General features: G+C 41.3%; 2 protein-coding genes across 3 annotated transcripts; both read left to right on the top strand.

Annotated features, from left to right (window-relative positions):
• The first annotated feature begins 921 nt into the window (after nt 1-921).
• Nucleotides 922-12430, top strand: LOC306940790 (R-spondin-3-like). Its single transcript, XM_079525985.1, has 6 exons — nt 922-1055; nt 3234-3425; nt 5362-5502; nt 6601-6816; nt 11163-11351; nt 11945-12430. The coding sequence occupies exons 1-6, from the start codon at nt 965-967 to the stop codon at nt 11962-11964; spliced, it is 849 nt and encodes a 282-aa protein (XP_079382111.1). The 5' UTR covers nt 922-964; the 3' UTR covers nt 11965-12430.
• Nucleotides 12431-14918: 2488 nt separating this feature from the next.
• On the top strand, nt 14919-20960 carry LOC306940940 (nuclear factor 7, ovary-like). 2 transcript variants are annotated; one of them, XM_079526211.1, is made up of 3 exons: nt 14919-15004; nt 18026-18165; nt 18451-20960. In XM_079526211.1, the coding sequence occupies exon 3, from the start codon at nt 18662-18664 to the stop codon at nt 20090-20092; it is 1431 nt and encodes a 476-aa protein (XP_079382337.1). In that variant the 5' UTR covers nt 14919-15004; nt 18026-18165; nt 18451-18661; the 3' UTR covers nt 20093-20960. The 2 variants fall into 2 exon arrangements, with proteins under 2 accessions (XP_079382337.1, XP_079382338.1); XM_079526212.1 differs by lacking the exon at nt 18026-18165 and having other exon boundaries at nt 14930-15004.
• The last annotated feature ends 1217 nt before the right edge of the window (nt 20961-22177 follow it).

Raw genomic sequence — 22177 nt, 5'->3', positions numbered from 1 at the left:
TCCTTGCCAGCAAATGCCAGGTGCTTGCTCATCATCAGGGTCACGTAGAGCAGTATCTCAAACGGCTCTACGCGTCTAAGTGTCTTGGCGTGACTTGTTAGGGTTTGGCTGGCACTACTATGCAAAATAAACATTCAGTTGGTTGAAATTGAACCGGGAGAGTGTAAAAATGGACCCATATGGGTCTTTAAGTGTTCCGAGTTGACCACACGAGCCCCTATATGTCCCTATTCTCGTTGCGAACATTATAGCATAGCAGATCCACAAGGTCACACGGCCTCACAACATGTCGCGTTTGTGAGCTTGTGGATCTGTTTTTCATCAAAGAGATTTGGTGTTGAGGGGGAAAGCATGGGCGCTACTGTATAGACCCCTGTAGTATATGGTTTAACAACTGGTCAAATTAACACTGTCACTGAGGATTTTACAGTCACAATGGAGGATGGTCGAGAAAAGACCCAGAGGGGTTGCAGGGATTGGGAAAGAGGGCTGGGGAGAGAGAGAGAGAGAGAGAGAGAGAGAGAGAGAGAGAGAGAGAGAGAGAGAGAGAGAGAGAGAGAGAGAGGTGTGTGGAGTGAGTGTGGGAAACAGCACAATCTCACAGCAGCTATAACCCAAACTCCACATTTGATCCGGGTTTGCGACTATCATGATAGTTTCTCCTATGTTTGCATTCCTCATTATGGCATTCTACCGGCTTGGCTGATCTCATGGAATGTACATGCATGGGACTTTCTTTTCTTTTTCTCTCCTTCCCTGCAAGCAACAAAACATTTGCTCCAACTCTATCCTCTATTAATTGCTCCTTTGCACTATAGGCTGGAGTTCCTGCAGGGATGGTTTCTTTTTTGGTGGTGGGGGGGGTATAATTTGGGTTTATTCTGTTGGAATTAACACATTATATATAGGATGCGATGTAGTGTGCCATCATCATTGAGTGGCGTATAGGGTTTACTGCAGGAAAATGCTGCAGGTACTGCTTTTCATTTGGATTCTGCACTTGATGGAATTCTGTAACGGCCAAGATCATCACGCAAACATTCTGCGATACAAGCGTAAGTATTAAACCATTCTTGACGGGAACCCCTTTTGGTGTTTTAATTAAGCAGTATGTTATACTTTAGCTATTGAAAAATATCAGATCTACAAGCTCATAGTGCCTGCTATTTTAGAAAAATCTTGAAAATGTGGCGCAAATCTTTGAATATATATTTTCAGAGCGAACATTTTTAACTCAAAACTTTGCTTCTGTGGGGAGGTCCCTGGAACAACATATTTCCAGATGGGGGTTGGCGGCCAATTATAATTTTTGGGGGTCCTTGACATGAAATAGTTTAAGAATCACTGATATATATATAAACATTTTATAAACGTTTTTCAGAAAAATTAGAAAGGATTTAGAAGGCATTTGTAGAATCGTCCTCAGGTCTAAAGGGGTTAAAACAATAGCCCACCCCCCTCATCCCCATCCTTAACGTTTTGTAATTCATCCCGGCCACTATATAGTGGAATTCATTTCTCTTTTTTTTTGCCTCTGCATGGTATACTGCAGAAAATAAGACTTACATGTGGAGACAATAAGTGTGCTGTTTCAATTCTTGGGGGGGGGGTGTAAAGCTCAAAAGGAATTCCATGGGTCATAACCACATCCAAAACAATAAATTGTTGAAAACATCATAGGTATAAGGAGGAGAGGACTGACATGGCGATAATCTCGGGACTGCCATGCTTTAAAGCCATGTGCATTATTCTGTGATATTTTACGATGGGTTGTAAATTTAAGACAGGCAGAGCAAATCGAGGGTTAACCATGCAGTTAAACCCTATAGGCCGCTACACTGGTTCAGTGGTTCCCAAACTTTTAAGTCTGTGTAGTCGTGGCCCAAAAGAGAGATTAGACGTTTGCCCAGGACCAAAATGAGTGAAAATACGCTGATCTACAAGCTCAAAATGTGTGCTTCGCACAGCGTTGTGAGCTTGTAGATCGGCTATTTTCACTACTTCTTAAACATTCGTTTTCTAACATACAACTACATGGAATTCCTTCTATTTTTCTTTGATTTCTTCATGAAATTACAAAAAAATAATCATTGAATTTGGTTTTTAATTAATGAAAATGTTTGCTTTTTTGGGAATGTTTTTTGAAAATGTTTTGAAATAATAATAATTAAAAACAAAATGTTGGAAACAAAAATAAATAAATGGACCCATAAAAATGTCTCACAAATGACCCACAAATGTAGTCCCGACCCACTGTTTGGGTGCATTAGTTGACCCAGAGTGTAGAGTAGGAGAGTGGCGACACGCTTTGATCTCGCCGCAAAGCGGGTGCCTATGGGCTATAGTTCCAAACATTGGAACTATCCCATTGAGATAGAATGAGCACCTTCGCATTCCATTGTTACAATGGGAGTCAACGCTAGTGTCGCCACTCTCTTACTATATTACTCTGAGTTGACCAGAGTCACCTGCACGACTCTATACTAGGCCTCGAATAGCTCCTCTAAAAGTCTTGTATGACATGACGAAGACCCGTCAATTGGTCGAAACGTTGTGTCTTATGCTTTAATAAAGGAAGTAACCTGGGAGCTTCAGAACAGTGTGTGGACTGCCTGCCTTTTTCAATGTACGTATCTTTTGTTCAGCCCCTGTGGAATTGTTTTGAGATGTGCGTGCTTCCCTTTGGACAGACTCTATTTCAAACAGTATGGGACTTTAACTTTGAATTCTCCTGCTCTTTAATAAACAGAATATACATTTTCAGGTGGGCCAAGCAGGAGAGAGTAGCCATTTATTGGCTTGAATTTTACAGGTTTCTGTTCCAATTTTGACTGCTCATTCATTCCGTTTCATTACTTTGTTATAACCTGTATGTGTTCTATCTCCTGATTGGATAACCGACCTGTTATCTGTTTACTAAAGAGCTAGAGAGATGGGGGAGACTCCTGTTACTGAACAAACACTCTATTCTATAACAATGATTATCCAGGACGTGGTCTGCGCCATTTTGAAATATCGGTATGGCTAAACAGTCAGTTGAAACCAGTGGGAACCGGTGCGGAAGACGTCAAAAGTTGTTTTTGTTTTGTGACAATTCCTAGTTTTCGTCGTTAGTTTCATTAAATTGTTGTTTTAGCGACTTTTCCGTTTTTAAATGTCGAATGTCATGTATTATTTGAACACAACAACAAAACAAGCACTCACATTCTGCACCTCCATTATTCCCCTCCCAGGAGGCTCCGCGCTGGGCAGGCTGTGTCAGCCTGGGTGCGTCGCATGCTCCGCCCTGAACGGCTGTCTGTCCTGTAAGCCCCGCCTCTTCTTCCACCTGGTGGCGGACGGCGTGAGGCAGAGAGGGGTGTGTCTGTCGTCCTGCCCTCGTGGCCACTACGGCGTCCGCTCCCCCCACGTCAGCACCTGCACCAGTAAGTGGCGGTCCGTGCTGAAATGAACTAGGCCTTCTACAATCTAGAAACCGTCGAGGACGGTCGCGGAACAGCCGCGCGCGTGCACTAAGGAACCTATCAATATCTATATTGCTCCCATTCATTTCAACAGCAAGGGGATTCACTGGATTTTCTGCAGGCCTCACGTTAGAGAATTTTACCCGGAGACAACACAAGGAAATAATCTCATTGGTTAAAAAAAAACAAGCGCTGTTGTACCTGCACAGAATGGAAGCAGAGCATCCAGCCTGTCTGAGTGAGAAACAGTGCAGTGGCAGCGAAATAAATACAATAATATTTGTTAAAAATAAAAACTTATTATAAAATATAAATTTCTGCATCAGGCAAGTGCAGGGCCAGCAGAGAAGGCCTTGCTGGCCCTGACAGCCCACCACTGAAGTATAGCCTGTACGGCGGCTGGCCCTGTTGTTCAAAGTTGTCAAATATGCTGATGAGCCAATCAAAAGTAGCTATGGGAAAATTGAACGGAACTGGAAACAAGCACAGCACCTTCTGGGAACACACTTAGGCCTCACTCACTGGAGGTCTGAAAAAAAATCATTAACATGGTGAATCACATCTTGATGATGTCATCATATGTCATCATATTAATGACATAGTAAAATGTTGAAAATTAGTGGTATTCCCCTTTAACACACAGACCTATGCAGTCATGCACAGAGGGCTCCATCTCATGCCATGCTTTTAGCCTCAAGTAATAAACATTTTCCGTGAATTACGCATTTAGGAGCTTCCACTATGCGTAAACGTTATCTTGCGGACATTCATTTTGCCGACTCCTACATTTGCGGGTGGAGGTGTGTCTGTAGGCGTGTTGATGCGCTTTCCCTATATTTGCTATCTTATGCACACAAGTTTAGGACAATGGAAAGTGCCTCCTCAAACCACCCATAATGCGAATTCTGTTTGATAAAAGAATGCGCTCCTGACTCTGACGGTGAGACCTGAGTTGGAGCTGCCTCGGCTTGAGTCATGTTGCACAACATTCGCAGCTCAGAGGTCTCGTTCTGTCTTAATTCTCCGCAAATCTCTGTGATTGGAATTTTACTATAATCAGCAGTGTCAATAGGCCTATCTCACAGCCCCCTTTCCACGCCCACTTCCGGTAGATAGTGGTGTCATTTAACATTAGGCATTTACACTTTTTTTCTCTGGAGAATCTAAGTACATTTCCTAATGTTAAAATGTCAAAGACCGATAATAATATGAAGAAAACACAATGGTATAACAACTCAAATAAGTAGAATAAACCTTACCTTTACAAAACAGTAGTTTGTGGCTTGTGAAAATACCTCTTTTAACATGGAAGCCTATGGACCGCAAAAAAATAACACCACTAGCTCCAAAAGGGGGGCGTGGAAAGTGGGCGGGGAAATGCTGTGAGATAGGCCTATTCCTTGTGCTTATTGTGTTTAATTGTCTAGTCAAAGAAGTTATTAGATTCGCATGAGTGAGGCTGTGTTGGAGATACTGGACACAAAAAACCCGGCCTCAGTATCAAATATAAATAGGCTATATTTCAAGTGTCGCTCTTCCATGGCCATGGGCCATAGTGTAAATCACTGGGCATAATGTTAAATGGATAATGGATCACTTAAAGGCAATGGCAGGTGGCACTGTGGTTGGTTTAATCATTGTAACGCCCAAACCACACCTATGCATAATGTAAGGGGTAATGGATGTGTTTTAGGGACTTAGGCTGTGGCACAAGATAACACATTTTACGGGGGTCACCTGGAACCCCCTCAATGACCCCCACGGGTCCACAGACCCCACTTTGTGAACCACTGGAATTAAAGCATTTTTGAAATCTTGAATGTGCAGTGTGTATACTGTAGGTGAAATAATAAATTCATCCATGAGTGTCCTGACCCTTTCTCGTGTCTTGCTATAGGGTGCCGGGAGGATTGCACTTCCTGTTTTAACAAGAACTTCTGCACGCGTTGCCACCCCGGCCACTTCCTGTTCCGGGGCAGGTGTCGGGGCAGCTGTCCGGAGGGCACGGCTCCAAACACTGCGCTACGAGAGTGCACTGGTATAACACTATGTTACTATGCTCCAAACACTGCACTATGAGAGTGCACTGGTATAACACTATGTTACTATGCTCCAAACACTGCACTATACAAGAGTGCACTGGTATAACACTATGTTACTATGCTCCAAACACTGCACTACGAGAGTGCACTGGTATAACACTATGTTACTATGCTCCAAACACTGCACTATACAAGAGTGCACTGGTATAACACTATGTTACTATGCTCCAAACACTGCACTACGAGAGTGCACTGGTATAACACTATGTTACTATGCTCCAAACACTGCACTACGAGAGTGCACTAGTATAACACTATGTTACTATGCTCCAAACACTGCACTACGAGAATGCACTGGTATAACACTATGTTACCATGCTCCAAACACTGCACTACGAGAGTGCACTAGTATAACACTATGTTACTATGCTCCAAACACTGCACTACGAGAGTGCACTAGTATAACACTATGTTACTATGCTCCAAACACTGCACTACGAGAATGCACTGGTATAACACTATGTTACCATGCTCCAAACACTGCACTACGAGAGTGCACTAGTATAACACTATGTTACTATGCTCCAAACACTGCACTACGAGAGTGCACTAGTATAACACTATGTTACTATGCTCCAAACACTGCACTATACGAGAGTGCACTGGTATAACACTATGTTACTATGCTCCAAACACTGCACTACGAGAGTGCACTGGTATAACACTATGTTACTATGCTCCAAACACTGCACTACGAGAGTGCACTGTCCCGACCCGACCCTTTGGTGTGGTTTGTTTAAAACATTTGAAAACTTGAAATTGCACATTCTGCTAAATGAGTACTTTTACTTTTGGTACTTTATGTAGGCCTACATTTTGATACCAACACTTTTGTACTTTGAAAGTTTCACTCAAGTCAATTTTGAATTCCAGACTTTTACTCCTAACGTTGTATTTTTGCACTGCAGTATTGATACTTTTACTTAAGTACAAAATGTGTGTACTTAAAGTAAATGTATACTTTAGTTACTTTACACCGTGCTGCTTGTGTTCCTCTCTCTCTCTCTCTCTCTTTCTCTCTCTCTCTCTCACAGAGTGTCCATCAGGCTGCGAGCTGTGTGAGCAGAGGGATACTTGTGCCAGGTGTAGACCACACCTGTACCTCCTCCAGGGCCAGTGCCATAGCACCTGCCCACAGGACTCGGAGGCTGATGTGCAGCTCATGCAGTGCAGCCGCCCTGCAGGTGAAAATCACACCTGCCCACAGGGCTCGGAGGCTGATGTACAGCTCATGCAGTGCAGCCCTACAGGTAGGTGAGAGGTCTGTGTTTGCACCCAAGTACCACTGTGACTGACTGACGGTATAGCTCAGTCGGTAGAGCTCTCGCATTTAGACTACAAGGTCATGGGATTGATCATATGAGTAGTATAAAGTCTATAGACCATATTCATACGGCGGCCATCTTTCTATTAAGTTAATGGCAGGGTGGCAACTGGCCACAATTTGCAATTGACAGCCCATACATCCAAACAGGAAGGTCCTATATCTGATTGTATTAAACGTCAAACTCACCAACATTGCAGCTGTACAAACAGTTTAAATTATCTTCTATCTGCAAAGTGTTTGTTTCATAAAAACCCAATGATATTATGAGCTACTTTCTGTCAATACATTCCGTGCAGGTGATCATTTTTTAGATGTTTAGAAGCGCTCGTTGGATAGCACTCAACGACCCATGCGTACCACCTGTTTGAAATCACACATAATGTAGGCAGGGCCGGTCCTGAGCAATCTGGCGCCCAAGCAGGATTTTTCGCGGCGCCCCCCCTCAAAAAATAAAAAAATAAAAAAAGTTATTTTCTTTTTTTTTACTTTGTCCCAAAAATTGAGGAGACACTGTGGAGGCACTGGGGGGACAGTGGGGACAATGTGGAGGCACTGGGGGTCCATTGGGGAGGCACTGTGTGGACACTGGGGAGGCTCTGTGGAGGCACTGGCGGGACACTGGCACTGGGGAGACACTGGGGAGGCACTGGGGAGGCACTGGGGGGGCACTGGGGAGGCACTGGGGGGGCACTGGGGGTCCATTGGGGAGGCACTGTGGGGACACTGGGGAGGCTCTGTGGAGGCACTGGCGGGACACTGGCACTGGGGAGACACTGGGGAGGCACTGGGGAGGCACTGGGGGGGCACTGGGGAGGCACTGGGGGGGCACTGGGGGGACACGGTGCAGACAGAGTTGGGACAGAGTAAAAAGAAAGAAAAAAAAATGTTGCTTCGTCGGCCTGTAGGAAGAACCGGGCCTGAATGCAGGAGGCAGCAGGACGTTGCTTTGCTGAAAGCGAGAGCTTCCAAACTCCAAACACTTATAATAGTGTCAAATATACAATATAAAATATAAACAAAATAATCACCTGCAAGAACTTTCTGACAGAAAGTAGCTCATATTTCTACGGTGGACTTTTGAGAAACAAAACACTTTTGTAGATATAGAAAGAGGATAATTCAAGCTTTTCATCTACAGCTGCAATGTTGGTGAGTTTGACGTTGACGTCTCACAGGCTTCTTTCATGTCAAGGACCCCCAAATTAATATGTATTTAGTCAAGGACCACCATCCGAAAAGATGCCATGTGATGTTGTAAATCTGCTATTTCTTGCAACTTTTTTTTTTACGATAATAGTAGTATGAGGTATTGTTTTATGGGGGTTGCAAGGTTTTTGCCCGACAGCGGTGATATACAAGTTACAGTGTCTCTTCCACAACTCCCCCCTATATTTATCTACAATTTGCAATGTTGTCATTTAGCAGACACTCTTAATCCAGAGCGATTTACAGTATCAGGAACAATACAAGGTGCATATTACCTGTACATCAAATACAGAAATAGTCATCAAGAATCATAAGCAAGCTAAGAACCTAATATAATAATAATAATAATAATAATAATAATAATACTAATAATAAAACTTTATTTATATAGCACCTTTCAAACTTGCATTACAAAGTGCTTTACAACAACAAACAAAATATACAGCAGAAGACATTTCAATAGAAAACAAAAGCAGGAAAAATATATATACTAAAATATTTGATTGGCAGTGAAAGCTAATCTATAAAAGTGTGTTTTTAAAAGGGATTTAAAAGAGGACACTGATTCAGCACGCTTGATATGTAAGGGCAGTATGTTCCAAAGTATTGGCGCTATGGTGCTGAAAGCCTGCATGGTCTCCTTTGGACTTTAGCCGACACATTTGAGGGTTAAGAAGGTCTTTGGATGAGGATCTCAGGGAGCGGGTTGGGACATAGGGGGAGATTAGATCGGCGATGTAGGGTGGAGCGAGACCGGACCTGGCCTTAATATGTATAGTGAAGTATATGAGTATACATTATAGAGTGCTATGTGCTACATTTACATAAATGCTAACTTATAAATGTAATTATAAATATAAAACCAAATTACATAAGTTTAGCCATTGCATACACCTGCTACGACAAGCACTAGCGGCCAAGATGAGAGTCTGAAGAGGTGGGTTTTCAGACTACGGCAGAAGATTGGTAGTGAGTCTGCAGTTCTGATTGCAACCGGAAGAAGTTCATTCCATAGTTTGGGAGCCAGAAGGGAGAAAAGTCTAGGACGTGTGGAGCCTGGAGCGTTGTCCTGGCGCTTGTAGCGAATGTTCTGCCAGCTTCCCTGTGTTGGCTGATCTGAGCTTGCGGGGGACTTTGTAGGGTCCTTCTATCTATCTTCTTTTGATTGATTGATTGATTGATTGATTGATTGATTGATTGATTGATTGATTGATTGATTGATTGATTGATTGATTGATTGATTGATTGAAATATTTATTAACAGAATTACAGCACATTTCAAGCACAACTCAATACAAAGGCTGTTAACTGTGAGTGGACGACCCAATAAAGCATTACACTTGTTTACAAGAGGGTCCACCTTGTTCAATTCATCAAAACATTTAGAGACGTACAAATAGACACTTCTTTATAGCCAAAGAACAGAACAGGAATTCGTCATAAAGGAGGTAAAAAGGGAGAAGAAACAAATACAGTGAGGGATGGGTGGGTGGGGGGAATTCAGATTTTACTGGGGCCAGTTTCGAATTGCAGCCCTTGTTGTAGGTGCCCTTTGAGAGCGGTTTTGAAGGAGTCAAGGGATTTGCATGTCTTAATGACTGTTGGTAGGCGTTCCACAATTTGGTGGCATAGGAGCGAAAATAATTTAGTCCCTTGTTTGTGCCGAATCTGGGTTGCACATGGTTTGTTGCACTCCCTCTGGTGTTGTGGGTGTTAAGGAAGTATTTAGACAGGTACATGGGTATCTTGGTGGTGTATCGAATCTTGTGGCCCAGACCCATTGCAAGATGCTGTACTCTATCGTCAACCCTAAGCCATTCCAGCTTGTCAAAGTGGGCAGGGGTGAGGTGGGTTCGGGGGGTGACTGTGAGGCCAAGTAGGAGCCTGACCAGTTTGTTTTGGGAACTCTGGAGCCTTGTTTTAACGTATTCTGGACGGGAACCCGTTTGGTGTTTTAACTAAGCATTATGTTATACTTTAGCTATTGAAAAATAGCAGATCTACAAGCTCATAGCTTGTAGGTCTGCTATTTTTGAAATATCGTGAAAATGAGTCACACATCTTTGAAAATATATTCTTTCAGAACCCTTTTTGGTAACACTTTATATTAAGGTCGCCTTTATAATGCATTATAAGCTCATTTATAATGCATTATAATGTGCTTATAAGGCATTATAACACTCGTTATAAATGTTTGTAATCATGTATAACAACTTATAACCACGTTTATAACATATTATAAGTGCTGGTCATAATGCATTATTATGCTCAGTGGAACAGCACATTATAACTATTATAACTTAGGTGGTTATAAAGGCACATAGAGAAGTGCTGTAATGTCTGTGTCATAATGCATTATAACCAATGTGTTTATTAAATGGAATAATGTCTTATAAACATCAATAATATGCTATAGCATATTATACAAAGTTTTGTCACTTTACTTAAAGGTCACAACTTCAGTCATGCTATAGGGTATTATAAAATGATACAACTGCTAATAACCATTAAAGAATGTTGCCACTTTACTTAAATGTCTCAAAGTCCTGCTATAGCATATTATTGATGCTTATAAGACCTTATTCAATTTAATACACATGGGTTATAATGCATTATGACACAGACATTACAACACTTCTCTATGTGCCTTTATAACCACCTAAGTTATAATAGTTATAATGTGCTGTTCCACTGAGCATAATAATGGATTATGACCTGACCAACACTTATAATATGTTATAAACGTGGTTATAAGTTGTTATACATGATTACAAACATTTATAACGAGTGTTATAATACCTTATAAGCACATTATAATGCATTATAAATGTGCTATAATGCATTATAAAGACGACCTTAATATAAAGTGTTACCAATTTGTTATTTATTTCGACGTCAGGCCTAAATGGGTTAAAGGCCTTAATTTGAGCCAAGAGGTGCATGCATAGTCGACCCTGTTATAGGGTCTTCAAGGTGTTTTTGTGGACCAGTGATTTATTTATTTCTGCCACTGAGTCCATTGCTTATGAACCCTCATAGATTGTCCCCTGTCCGTCTCTGCAGTGCACTGTGTGGTAGGGGAATGGGGACACTGGGGGCCGTGTCTTCGCAAAGGAGGCAGCACACACCATCCCGCCTACAGGAGGGGAGAGGAGACGCGTGCGCGAGGCGTCCTTCAGCCGCCCGGCGCTCACGGTGACTCGTGCCCGCGTGTCTCGGAGTGGAGGAAGTGTGTCGTCAAAAAGCGTCCCAGTGAGTGCAATGTTTATGACGCACAATCTGCTGTTGCTGATAATTAGGCCCATGTGTGATGCCTTTCTCAATATAGCTACAACATGGTCACATATAAGTCAGTGGTTCTCAACCTTTTTCACGCCTTATGGCTCCCCAAAATAATCAAAATTAAGTCTAAAAAGTCCTTAAATTGACACTTAAAGGGGCATTCCACTCATTTTCAACATTTTACTATGTCATTAATATACCTTAGAGCTGTTGTGTGGAAATAATAAAAAATGTCCCCCCACTCTGTGTTTCCTAGAACTAGAGGTCTGAAAAAAATCATTAACATGGTGAAACACATCTTGATGATGTCATCAAGATGATTTTTTTCACACTTGCAGTTCTAGGAAACACAGAATGGGGGGACTTTTTTTTATTATTTCCACACAACAGCTCTAAGGTATATTAATGACATAGTAAAATGTTGAAAATGGGTGGTTTTCCCCTTTAACTGTCATGTGGGGACCCCCCAAAATCCATGGGGATCCCACAGACATAACAAACTAATTAAATTATAGTTTTTAATTTGAGGTTCAATATTAACGTCTTCTTTTCCTTCCCTATAGGCCGACATTTTACAGTATGAGAGAAGATGGTGATGTGGACTGGATAGAAGGGAACCACGACTGCAATGACGTCAATACATCAATCTAAAGCTATACATTCTAAAAACGTGTTGCAATTCACATGCAGACTAATGTGAATCTTGGTCGACAAATCAACAGCTGACTAAAGTAACCTATTGTATACAGTAGCTTAATGCCTTTCTGGGTGGTTGCTGACCCTAGCCTAATGTATCCAAACTAATGAATATTCTACTGTATTGGAGAATGTGAAATGCATAATGGATGGACTTCTGATGAAAGATGCTGTGTCTATAGTGAAAAGAATTCATCAGACAACTTTCACCCCGCAAAACAGTTATTTTTACTTTCTTATGTAAGTTATAGAAATAACGGTTTACATCTGATGTTCTGATTTTTTTCATTGAAAACGTACACGCTCCTCAAATCATCTTCATCTTCTTCAGTAGATGTTTAGATTGGGCAGACTGGTCGGTGCAATTCAATTCAATTCAATTCAATTCAATTCAATTCAATTCAATTCAATTCAATTCAATTCAATTCAATTCAATTCAATTCAATTCAATTCAATTCAATTCAATTCAATTCAATTCAATTCAATTCAATTCAATTCAATTCAATTCGTCTGTATTGGCATGGCAAACGTTGCCAAACGTTGCCTAAGCAAGTATCAAATAAAAGTAGGCTGATAAAAACAAAGAAATGGTGGTGCAAGTAAATAAAGTAATACAATTAAAATAGAAGCTGCAATATGTAATATAAGCACAACCGAGCACAAAAGACAACTAGAACTGCACTCTGTCGAGTGCCTACTTGCTTGTTGCACACAAGTAGGCCAAGTGCGCAAGCAGAGCGCGCAAGTACTGTCGACCGCTACAAACTGTCAAATCTCAGCTTCTCTGTGAAAGAAGAACATGAATTACCTTCATGTTGTTCTGTTGAAGAACTGTTGAAGAACATGAAGGAACATGAAGGTAATTCTATTTAAGCATTTCAAATTCATTCTTTCGTTACGTAAATAACAACAATCAATTACGTAAAGTTGTAATTAATACGGATGAGTGACGGCTTTCGATGGTGACATATATGTCGATCAGTGTCGGGTGGATTAAAGGAAATGCCTCTATGTATATGTATATGTAATTTGTAAGTTGATTAGCGGTATACTGTGGTTACTTTGCGTATGCGCCGTTTGATGCGTATGTATCAAGGCAGCATATGACGTCAGGGTATAACTGGTACAACTAGCTCTCAATGATGACGTAATAAAGATGTGGATTAAAGGACCCAATGACAGGGTGTAATTGGTTTTCGATGGTGACGTAATGAAGATATGTTTTAGTGTCGGGAGGATTAAAGGTAATGCCCCTATACCATATATGTCAAACTCAAGGCCCGGGGGCCAAATCAGGCCCGTGAGTGAATTATCTTTGGCCCGCGGAATGATATTTAATTAGTATTAGAACTGGCCCTCTGGTATACTGCACGGACCACCATAATACTACAAGTCCACTATGCACTGTGAGTGCATTGGCACATATCACATACTATGAAAGCAGTGCTTGGTGAGGATCATAGAACAGGAAACTGAGCTTAATAATAATAATGCATTTTCAGTTTTAAATGCATTTACTTTTTTGCTGTTTGCCTGGGATGTCCTCATGACCGCGGTGCCCATGTGTTGAAACACAGTCCGGCCCTCGACCTCGACCGATTTCTTTATTTTGGCCCACTGTGTATTTGAGTTTGACATCCCTGCCCTATACGTATACATGTATGTAATCTGACACCACTGCCATATCAAGCACAAGTAGTCATACGCTGGCACGGCGCATACACATCAAACGGCGACATACGAAAACGAAAACTATTACTTCCGCGCTCTGCTTGCGCAAGTAATAATAGGACTGTCTCGTGCCCTTTATGTCGCTTCTCTTGCTTAGTGTAACAACATTGATTTTATTACTGCATGCTCACTCCATTTTCACAAAACACACGGCCTTAAAGGTAGCCCACTGTGACATTTCTTGGTTAAAATAAAATGATAAAGCTCTATATTTTGTTAATCATTGATTTGTATGTTTTTTCAGTAACAGGAGCCTTAATTAATTGTCTAATTAATAATAAGAATAAGGTTTTAGCTGCTTGTGCAAACAACGTTCTGCATACTGTTGAAACAGGAATGTAGCTGTTGTTCCCTTGACCTGTTTGCATTGTTTGTTACATCCAGTACCTTAAAAGTCCACACGGGGGCGGCATTGTATAAACGTAGGTAATCCCCAAAACTCCCGTTACAGTCCTTCTGTGTTTTATTTATTTTACAATTTACTGTTCATTAATTTAATAGAAAAGTGCGCTCCCCACTGGCACCTTAATTAGTGTGTTTAGGGTAAACAGTCTCAAAACATCTGCTGTCTCATTTTAGTAACATTCCTTATCATGCAAAGGCACTCATTATAAATGCTTATAATTATTCATAATAACTTTATATAACAATGTTTATGAATGATTATAGGCTAGTGCTCATCATAACTGCATTAAAGCTTAAAGCTCGTAGTGTCTGTATATTCCAGACAAATAATCATGTTTGAACTGGGGACCCCCAAAATAATCATGTTTGAACTGGGGACCCCCAAAATAATCATGTTTGAACTGGGGACCCCACCCAAAATAATCATATTTGAACTGGGGACCCCCCAAAATAATCATATTTGAACTGGGGATACACGGACAGGGTGCGTGCGTGCGTGCGTGCGTGTGTGTGTGTGTGTGTGTGTGTGTGTGTGTGTGTGTGTGTGTGTGTGTGTGTGTGTGTGCGTGCGTGCGAGTGTGCGTGTGTGTGTGTGTGTGTGCGTGTGACGTGTGTGCGTATGCGTGTGTGCGTGTGTGTGCGTGTGTGTGTGTGTGTGTGTGTGTGTGTGTTCGCGCGAGGTGACGTATGCGGCTGTCTACTGCGCGCGACGTCATCACGTTTTAATGGCGGCGTCCTGTGGCAACAAGAAGAAGCATCCACAGTTTATTTAGGTTTTGGAGAAACTCAAAGTAAGTCAATCTTAAGGCTTCATTAAACCCTCTGACAAAGTGGGAAGACAAAGTGGGAAGAATATAGTCTCTGTCAGTATTAGTGTACAATACTTACTGATGTTTAGCTCATTAGGGCAGAGCAGAACTTAACTCGTCAGGGCTGTGAGTGAGCTTGTAGGTTTACTATTTTAATCGCGCGGGGAAAATAGTATTGTAATTATGCTGCATTAATGAAGGCAGACCAGTGGGATTTCCGAAAAAATGTGGTTGGAACTTAAGGCATTTGGGGATAAAATTGCTACCAAGTCATTTTACATAATTCAAAGTTGTTGAATCTGGAAAATGCATGTTATCCAAGGCAAGCTTCTGAGGGTCAGACATGATATGTAAGGTATTCTTTAATGCAATTAGTGGTACGCACTACGCAGCTACGCTTACTCTTAAATATGCAAATTAGAGGCCACAGTTATTATTTTTTAATACAATTATTTAAATCAATATTACAGTACTAAAATTAAACTAAAAAGGCTGGTTAAAGTAGCAGTATTAAGAGAATATGAGTTTTGGAGCACACTGCTGTATTTTGTCAACAATAATATTGGTAAAATGTGACAACAGAAAACAGACCAATGTGTAGGAGTTTATTGTGAATATTGAGGATATGAGATTTATGATTGAAGTGAAAGTGAAAAAGAGAAAATAAATGAAAATGAGATTCTGCGAATAAACGGACAGATTGCAGCCTGCTTTGCGCAACATCAGTCTCCTGTCCATATATTCCCTGTACAAAACAGGACACATCTTCTGCTAAGGTAACACTGGCACTCCTTATAGCAGTGAAAAATGGTTGACATGTGCTGGTGGAGCTTGTCTAGTATTGATGCCAGTTGTTTTAATGAATACCGGAGAACTCGCCGGTTTGCCAACTCGCCACAGTGAAAAGTGGAGAGAACTCGCCGCAAATATATCAGAATCAGAAAAAAGTGAAGACAGCTCGCCGGACAGCTTGCCGGGATCTGTGGACAGCTCGTTCGTGGGGTGATATGACTTACCGACCGGCGACCACATAATGAGAGTAAATTACTATAAGACATTGTAAAATAAGCTGTGATAGCTTTTTTTTTGAAGCCTAGAATGTTGTTCAGGAGGCATTAGAACCATTAACTGAACATCCCCCAAACAACAATGCAGGCTCAAACTCCTTCCCTGCCACCACTAAATGGCTCTAAAAGGCTGAGGCTGCGTTCAAATTCATTCCCTATGCCCCATATAGTGCACTACTTTGGGGTTCTGCCATTTTGTTATAGTGTCCGAATATGTAGTGAGCATTTTTGCACCCTAATGTAGTGGACTGAAGTATCCCACAATGCACCGGGAATTGTAGGGACCATCCGATGGTCACTACAAAAACACAGCGAAGCAAATCTGCCCCATAATGCATTGCGCAAGCTCGCTCTTGAGCGCACATGCACGCGTTTGCGCGCACATGCGCTGCTTCTGCATGCATGCGCTTATTGCGCTCCAACTCAGAAGAGGCAGAAGTTGAACCAGCGAAAGAAATCAACACAAATGTACTTTTTAAACTTTCGTTTCCCCTCTCTTTTCTTCCCTGGCGGATCTCGAAGCTACAGATCTCGAGACAAATGATCTGTGCATTTATTTGCAATTGTTTTGTTTTATTTATTTATAATAAAACAATTAATTTGCAATAGTATTACTAATCTGATTCATTGTATCACCCAGGCCCAGCGCATGACGTTAGGAGAGGAATGAGTTGCTTGCTGTAGAAGGCCTTATATTTTAATAGTTTTTGGATTAAGGTTGGTGAGGTTGTAAAGCTATGTGCTAAAGTCCAATATATATTTTGTACATGCATGTGAGACACATTAATTGTGTCTCCGAACATATGTTTTATTCATATTAATTAATTCCTGCCATTAAAAAATATATGTTATCTAACATTATTTCATTGAATTGCGCTAAATACATTAAAACTTCATTATGTAGGCAGTAATTTATTGGACTATTCTGTTAACGTCCGTATTGTGAGCAGAGCTTGTAGATCGGATACTTTTGGTAATTCTTTACCAAAAGTACCCGCTCACACGGACGTCGCGTTGCTTATAGATCGGCTATTTTTACCGTATCCCCCCCCCCCCCCCAGGATTAGCGGGGGTTCATAATCATGCTGCTGATATTTTCATATTGTCAAGGTGGTGCACTGTTTTCATATTGCTGGATAATGGATATAATATTAATTTATTGATAATAATCATAGGCCTATGTTATTTTAAAAGAATAAGCTTTTTATCATCATTTCAGCAGCAGCGTTTTGACTGTTTTTTTGTAGTCAGTTGATTCTTCATATCCAAATGAGTGAAACGGCCGGAATGATTTGTTTATTTTTCATACAGTTCTTTATGAGGCGATCTGAAAAAACCCTATGGGGATTACAATGCAAATAAAAAGTACATGAACCCGCGGACCTATAGCGCCCTCTACCGATATTGACGTCAGAGTCGGTGCTCCCCATACAGGGAGTATTGTCCGAATTAATCACTATTTGAGTCCACTGAGTCTGGGTCCCCGTATGGGGAGTAGGGAACAACCCTAGCAATTCGAACGCAGCCTGAGTGTCACGGTTTTAGCCCTATGTGGCCTCTCTAAGAAGTGAGACCGACAATATTGAGGCACTTCCGGGAGCACGGAAGCATTTCAGGGGTGCACCCTAGATACATGCAGGTCAGTGATCACAACAGCTGAAACGGTCCAGGGAGGTCTCCATTTTTTATTTATTTAGCTCCAAAAACTCAATTTGAGCTTAATTCCAATACATTTCAATTTCAATCAGCTCTAGGATGGCCCTTTTTTTCAGTATAAAAGTCCAACTCGTCATTTTGAGGGGATCTGTCCCTCCCCCTCTTTCATAATGAGAAGTACTAAACAACTATGAATGAATTGAATTAGCATTCATATTTCATCTAGTTTAAACTCTAAACAACTATCCTCTCTCTCTCTCTCTCTCTCTCTCAATTAAAGGTGTAAGGTGTGTTGAAGTCAAAATTATAGGAATAGTACACTCTGTCTGCCTCTGGGCGAGCTCTAACGCCTCACGGCGACATGTCCGGCGAGATGTCCGCACTTTACGTGGCGAGTTGGAAAACCGGCGAGTTCTCCAGGTACTGGGATTAGCGTTGTTGATTTAGCAATATTTAATATGCTTTATTATCATATTGCCCCAGGCATTACACATTCACATTTTCCCAGTGATCTGACACACATCATGAGGTCTTTGAGCCATACCAATGCTTTAGGGGCCAGGGTTGCCTTCCACTCGAATAATATTATTATTCTCATATGTAATAATTATGTATATATTCTTCTTCTTATATGTAAATTAAGTATCGTGTGTGTGTGTGCGTGTGCGTGCGTGCGTGCGCGCATTTGTGTTTACTTTGCAATAGGTCTGTAGTGTGACAGAGCTTCACCCCCTGCCAGACTCACTGGAGGCGATATGATTGACGTTCAGATCGAAGCCACAACTTCCAGTGAGGACAGACTGTCTTTCCACAGTAAACTTCAGGCAACATTCTAGAGGAGAAAGTGTTATCACCACTCATTGACTTCCAAGTTCCTGTATTGAGCAGAGTGTTTGTAGCTTCACTCACAGACAGAATGGCTTCATCTCGTCAAGAAGAAGATTATTCCTGTCCTGTGTGTCGTGACATCTTTAAAGATCCTGTTCTCCTGTCATGTAGCCACAGCTTCTGTAATGCTTGTCTTCAGAACTGGTGGAGAGAAAAGAGAATAAATGAATGTCCAGTTTGTAAGGAAATACATTCAACACTTACAGGTAATCCACTCCGCAACCTGGCTCTGAAGAACCTGTGTGAGGCCTTCAATTACGAGAGTCTTCTGAAAGCTTCAAAACGCCAGAGAACTTCATCAGGGCCTGAGGATCTCTGCAGTCTGCATGCAGAGAAACTCAAACTGTTCTGTCAGGAATGTCAACAGCCAGTGTGTGTTGTGTGTCTTCATTCAGAAAAACACACCAACCACAGTTTCAGACCCATCGATGAAGCTGCTCTGGAGCACAAGGAGGAAGTCCAGAAATTACTGAAGCCTTTACAGGTAAAACTGGCAGTCTTTAATAACGTCAAAAAGAAAAGTGAACACTTTAAGGCTCAGGCCCGGCACACAGAGACACAGATTAAGGAACAGTTTAAGAAGCTTCATCAGTTTCTACAAGAAGAAGAGGAGGCCAGCATCGCTGCACTGAGGGAGGAAGAGCAGCAGAAGAGTCTGATGATGATGGAGAAGATTGAGGGTCTGAACGGAGACATATTAACCATTTCAAACAACATCAGATCCATAGAGGAGGATCTGACAGCTGAACACATCACATTCCTGCAGAACTACAAGACCACAATGGAAAGAGTCCAGTTCACACTGCAGGACCCACAGCCGGTCTCAGGACCGCTGATAGACGTGACCAAACACCTGGGCAACCTGACCTTCACAGTTTGGAACAAGATGAAGGACATTGTCTCCTATACTCCCGTCATTCTGGACCCCAACACTGCCTTTCCACGTCTCAAGCTGTCTGATGATCTGACCAGTGTTAGATGTGGAGAACTTCAGCAGCTCCCTGACAATCTAGAGAGATTTGGTTCCACCTCCTTTGTCCTGGGTTCTGAGGGCTTTAACTCTGGGACTCACAGCTGGGATGTGGAGGTTGGAGACAATGAACACTGGTCTCTAGGTGTGGTAGCAGAGACCTTTCAGAGAAATGCGAATGGTGTCGGTCAATTCTGGAAACTACAGTCATCAGAAGGTAAATTCACAGGATTATGCAGAGTCAACAGCATGCCAGACGTGCCTGTATCCACTGATCTCTCTGTGAAGCAGAAACCACAGAGGATCAGAGTCCAGCTGGACTGGAATGAAGGAAATCTGTCATTCTCTGATCCTGATACTAACACACACATACACACCTTCACACACACTTTCACTGACACACTAGTTCCATGCATTGGCACTGCAGATACTGCTACTGATCTGAAGATTTTACCAGGGAAGGTCAGTGTACAACATAGTTACACGTGACATGATGATGATGGGACTTAATTTTAGGATGTTAATGATTGCTGTGGTCAATCATCAATACTTTCTGATCATTATAACATGGTTACATTTGGTGAAAAAGTTCATCACACTACTGAATTGATTATTCAAAACAATTGATAACAAATTTATTTTTGAAAATAGCAAATTTGAAAATAGCAAGCACAAAATGCTTCGCCACGTAATCTTGTCGAACGCCTGTTTCCCCCCAAAAGATTGAGTGAGGCTGTTGTGTGACAAAGTATAAAATAAGGCTTAATTTGTCAATCTGACTAATTTGGGCCAATTGTTGTTATGAAAAAAAGAAGGGATAAAAGGAAAAATGCTTTTGCGATTAATCAAAAACATAATTAATAGAATGTTCTAAGAAGATAGAAGAAGTGTACAGATGTACGCTCGGCGTTAGAGATACCCACCAAGGGTCCATTTGGACCCCTTGTAGTCACCAGACCTGACGTTGAGAAACGGTGGTTTCTACTGAACACTTAGTGATGTTGGTAAGTCATGTTGAATACTTGGGGCCGATTCATACTCCTATTTTAGAGCCGAATAAAAGTCGGTTCGGCTCTGTAGAGCCTACAATGTGACGTCATTTGAGGTTCGGGGGGGTGGGTACCGTCCTAAAGTGACGAGCCGAAATCATTTCGGCACTACAGTGCAGAAACAGCGGTAAAATAAGAGTATGAATCGGTATTCTTTTCCTTTTGTTAACAGTTCAAGTATGAGGTTACATTTACATTTGTTTGCACCTGTGTATTGATTCCACATGCAAGTGACCCTTCTCACATGACCACTTAGAATTATTTTAAATACTGTACAAAGTGAGCAAATAAAATCTCAAAGTGATGATTCCAGTTGGTTGTTATTTTAACTACTAAGTTCTTAATTCTCTGTTAAAAATCGACTTCATTTATTATTATTACTTTTTTTTCTACTCTCTCATAGGAGGGCCGTGGACACTTCAGAAACTCGTCTACCAGTGACATCGTCCATAGGCAGTTATTTATTTTAATATGTCATTATCACGAGAACAACATTTGCTTCCATTCTAGCATACTAACTTTCCAGGAATAGAAAGCCTGAAGTTTCTCTCAGCTTGGATTCCCCATCTGTCACTGGTAGGCATGTTTCTGAACTCTCCACAGTCGTCCTTTTGGTGAAGTTGTCTGTTTAACTATTCTTTATATATTCATTGAAGCTGGTAGAGGTTTAAAATGATGTGTAATGGAACTGCATTCCACATTTAAGTCCGACTAGTAGATGAATGATCTGAAGTCATTATTGGTTTTATAGTGAGGTTGTGGATTCTGGTGTTTTTAGAATCTCTTTCTTTTTCTACACAGCTTCCTCATACAGTACAGAATTACTGTATCAATGGATTTCAAAAGATTTATCTGACTAAACCATCTGATTCATCGTGACACATTTGAGCTTGAATAGCGGCTAAAGAATGAAAATACAAACACAAATATATAATAAATAATATATAGGTGTCCTTGGCACAACATATTTTCAGAAGGTCCGTGGCCTTATTTAGTGATAATTTAGGCATCCTTAATGTTTGAGAACCACTGCATTAGACACAGGTTACACAGTGAGCCCCATCATCCACCCCCACTCCAGTACCACACCACCCACCCTTATTTCTAATACCAACATGGTTTCAAATCTTGTTCATTAATCTTGTAGTCTGTAGTGTCTAATAACTATGGAGTTATGAACAAACCCACTGTTATCCAGGAACAACATTTTCAGATGCGGATCGACGGCCAGATGCATGTCAATTTGCGGGTCATTAATTAGCACCGAAACGTTTAGAACTACTGATTTAGAAGACATTTGTAGAATCTGCCTCAGGTATTATTGGGTCAAAAGAAAGACAATAATAGGACTGTGTCTCGATCGTGTCTATATGTCGCTTTGCTTGCTTAGTGTATTCATTGATTGATTGAAATATTTATTAACAGTTTGCAGAATTACAGTACATTTCAAGCACAAACTCAATACAAAGGCTGTTAACTGTGAGTGGACGACCCAATTAAGCCTTACACTTGTTTACAAGAGGGT

Source organism: Electrona antarctica (genome assembly GCF_951216825.1).
Source record: "Electrona antarctica genome assembly, chromosome: 17".
Lineage (NCBI taxonomy): Eukaryota > Metazoa > Chordata > Actinopteri > Myctophiformes > Myctophidae > Electrona > Electrona antarctica.
This window is presented reverse-complemented; position numbering and strand designations above follow the sequence as displayed.

Coding starts and splice junctions, on each gene's coding strand:
- LOC306940940 (XM_079526211.1), top strand. CDS start 18,662: ATGGCTTCATCTCGTCAAGAAGAAGATTATTCCTGTCCTGTGTGTCGT.
- LOC306940790 (XM_079525985.1), top strand. CDS start 965: ATGCTGCAGGTACTGCTTTTCATTTGGATTCTGCACTTGATGGAATTC. Junction 3,426..5,361: donor CCACGTCAGCACCTGCACCA/GTAAGTGGCGGT, acceptor GTCTTGCTATAG/GGTGCCGGGAGGATTGCACT. Junction 11,352..11,944: donor TGTCGTCAAAAAGCGTCCCA/GTGAGTGCAATG, acceptor CCTTCCCTATAG/GCCGACATTTTACAGTATGA.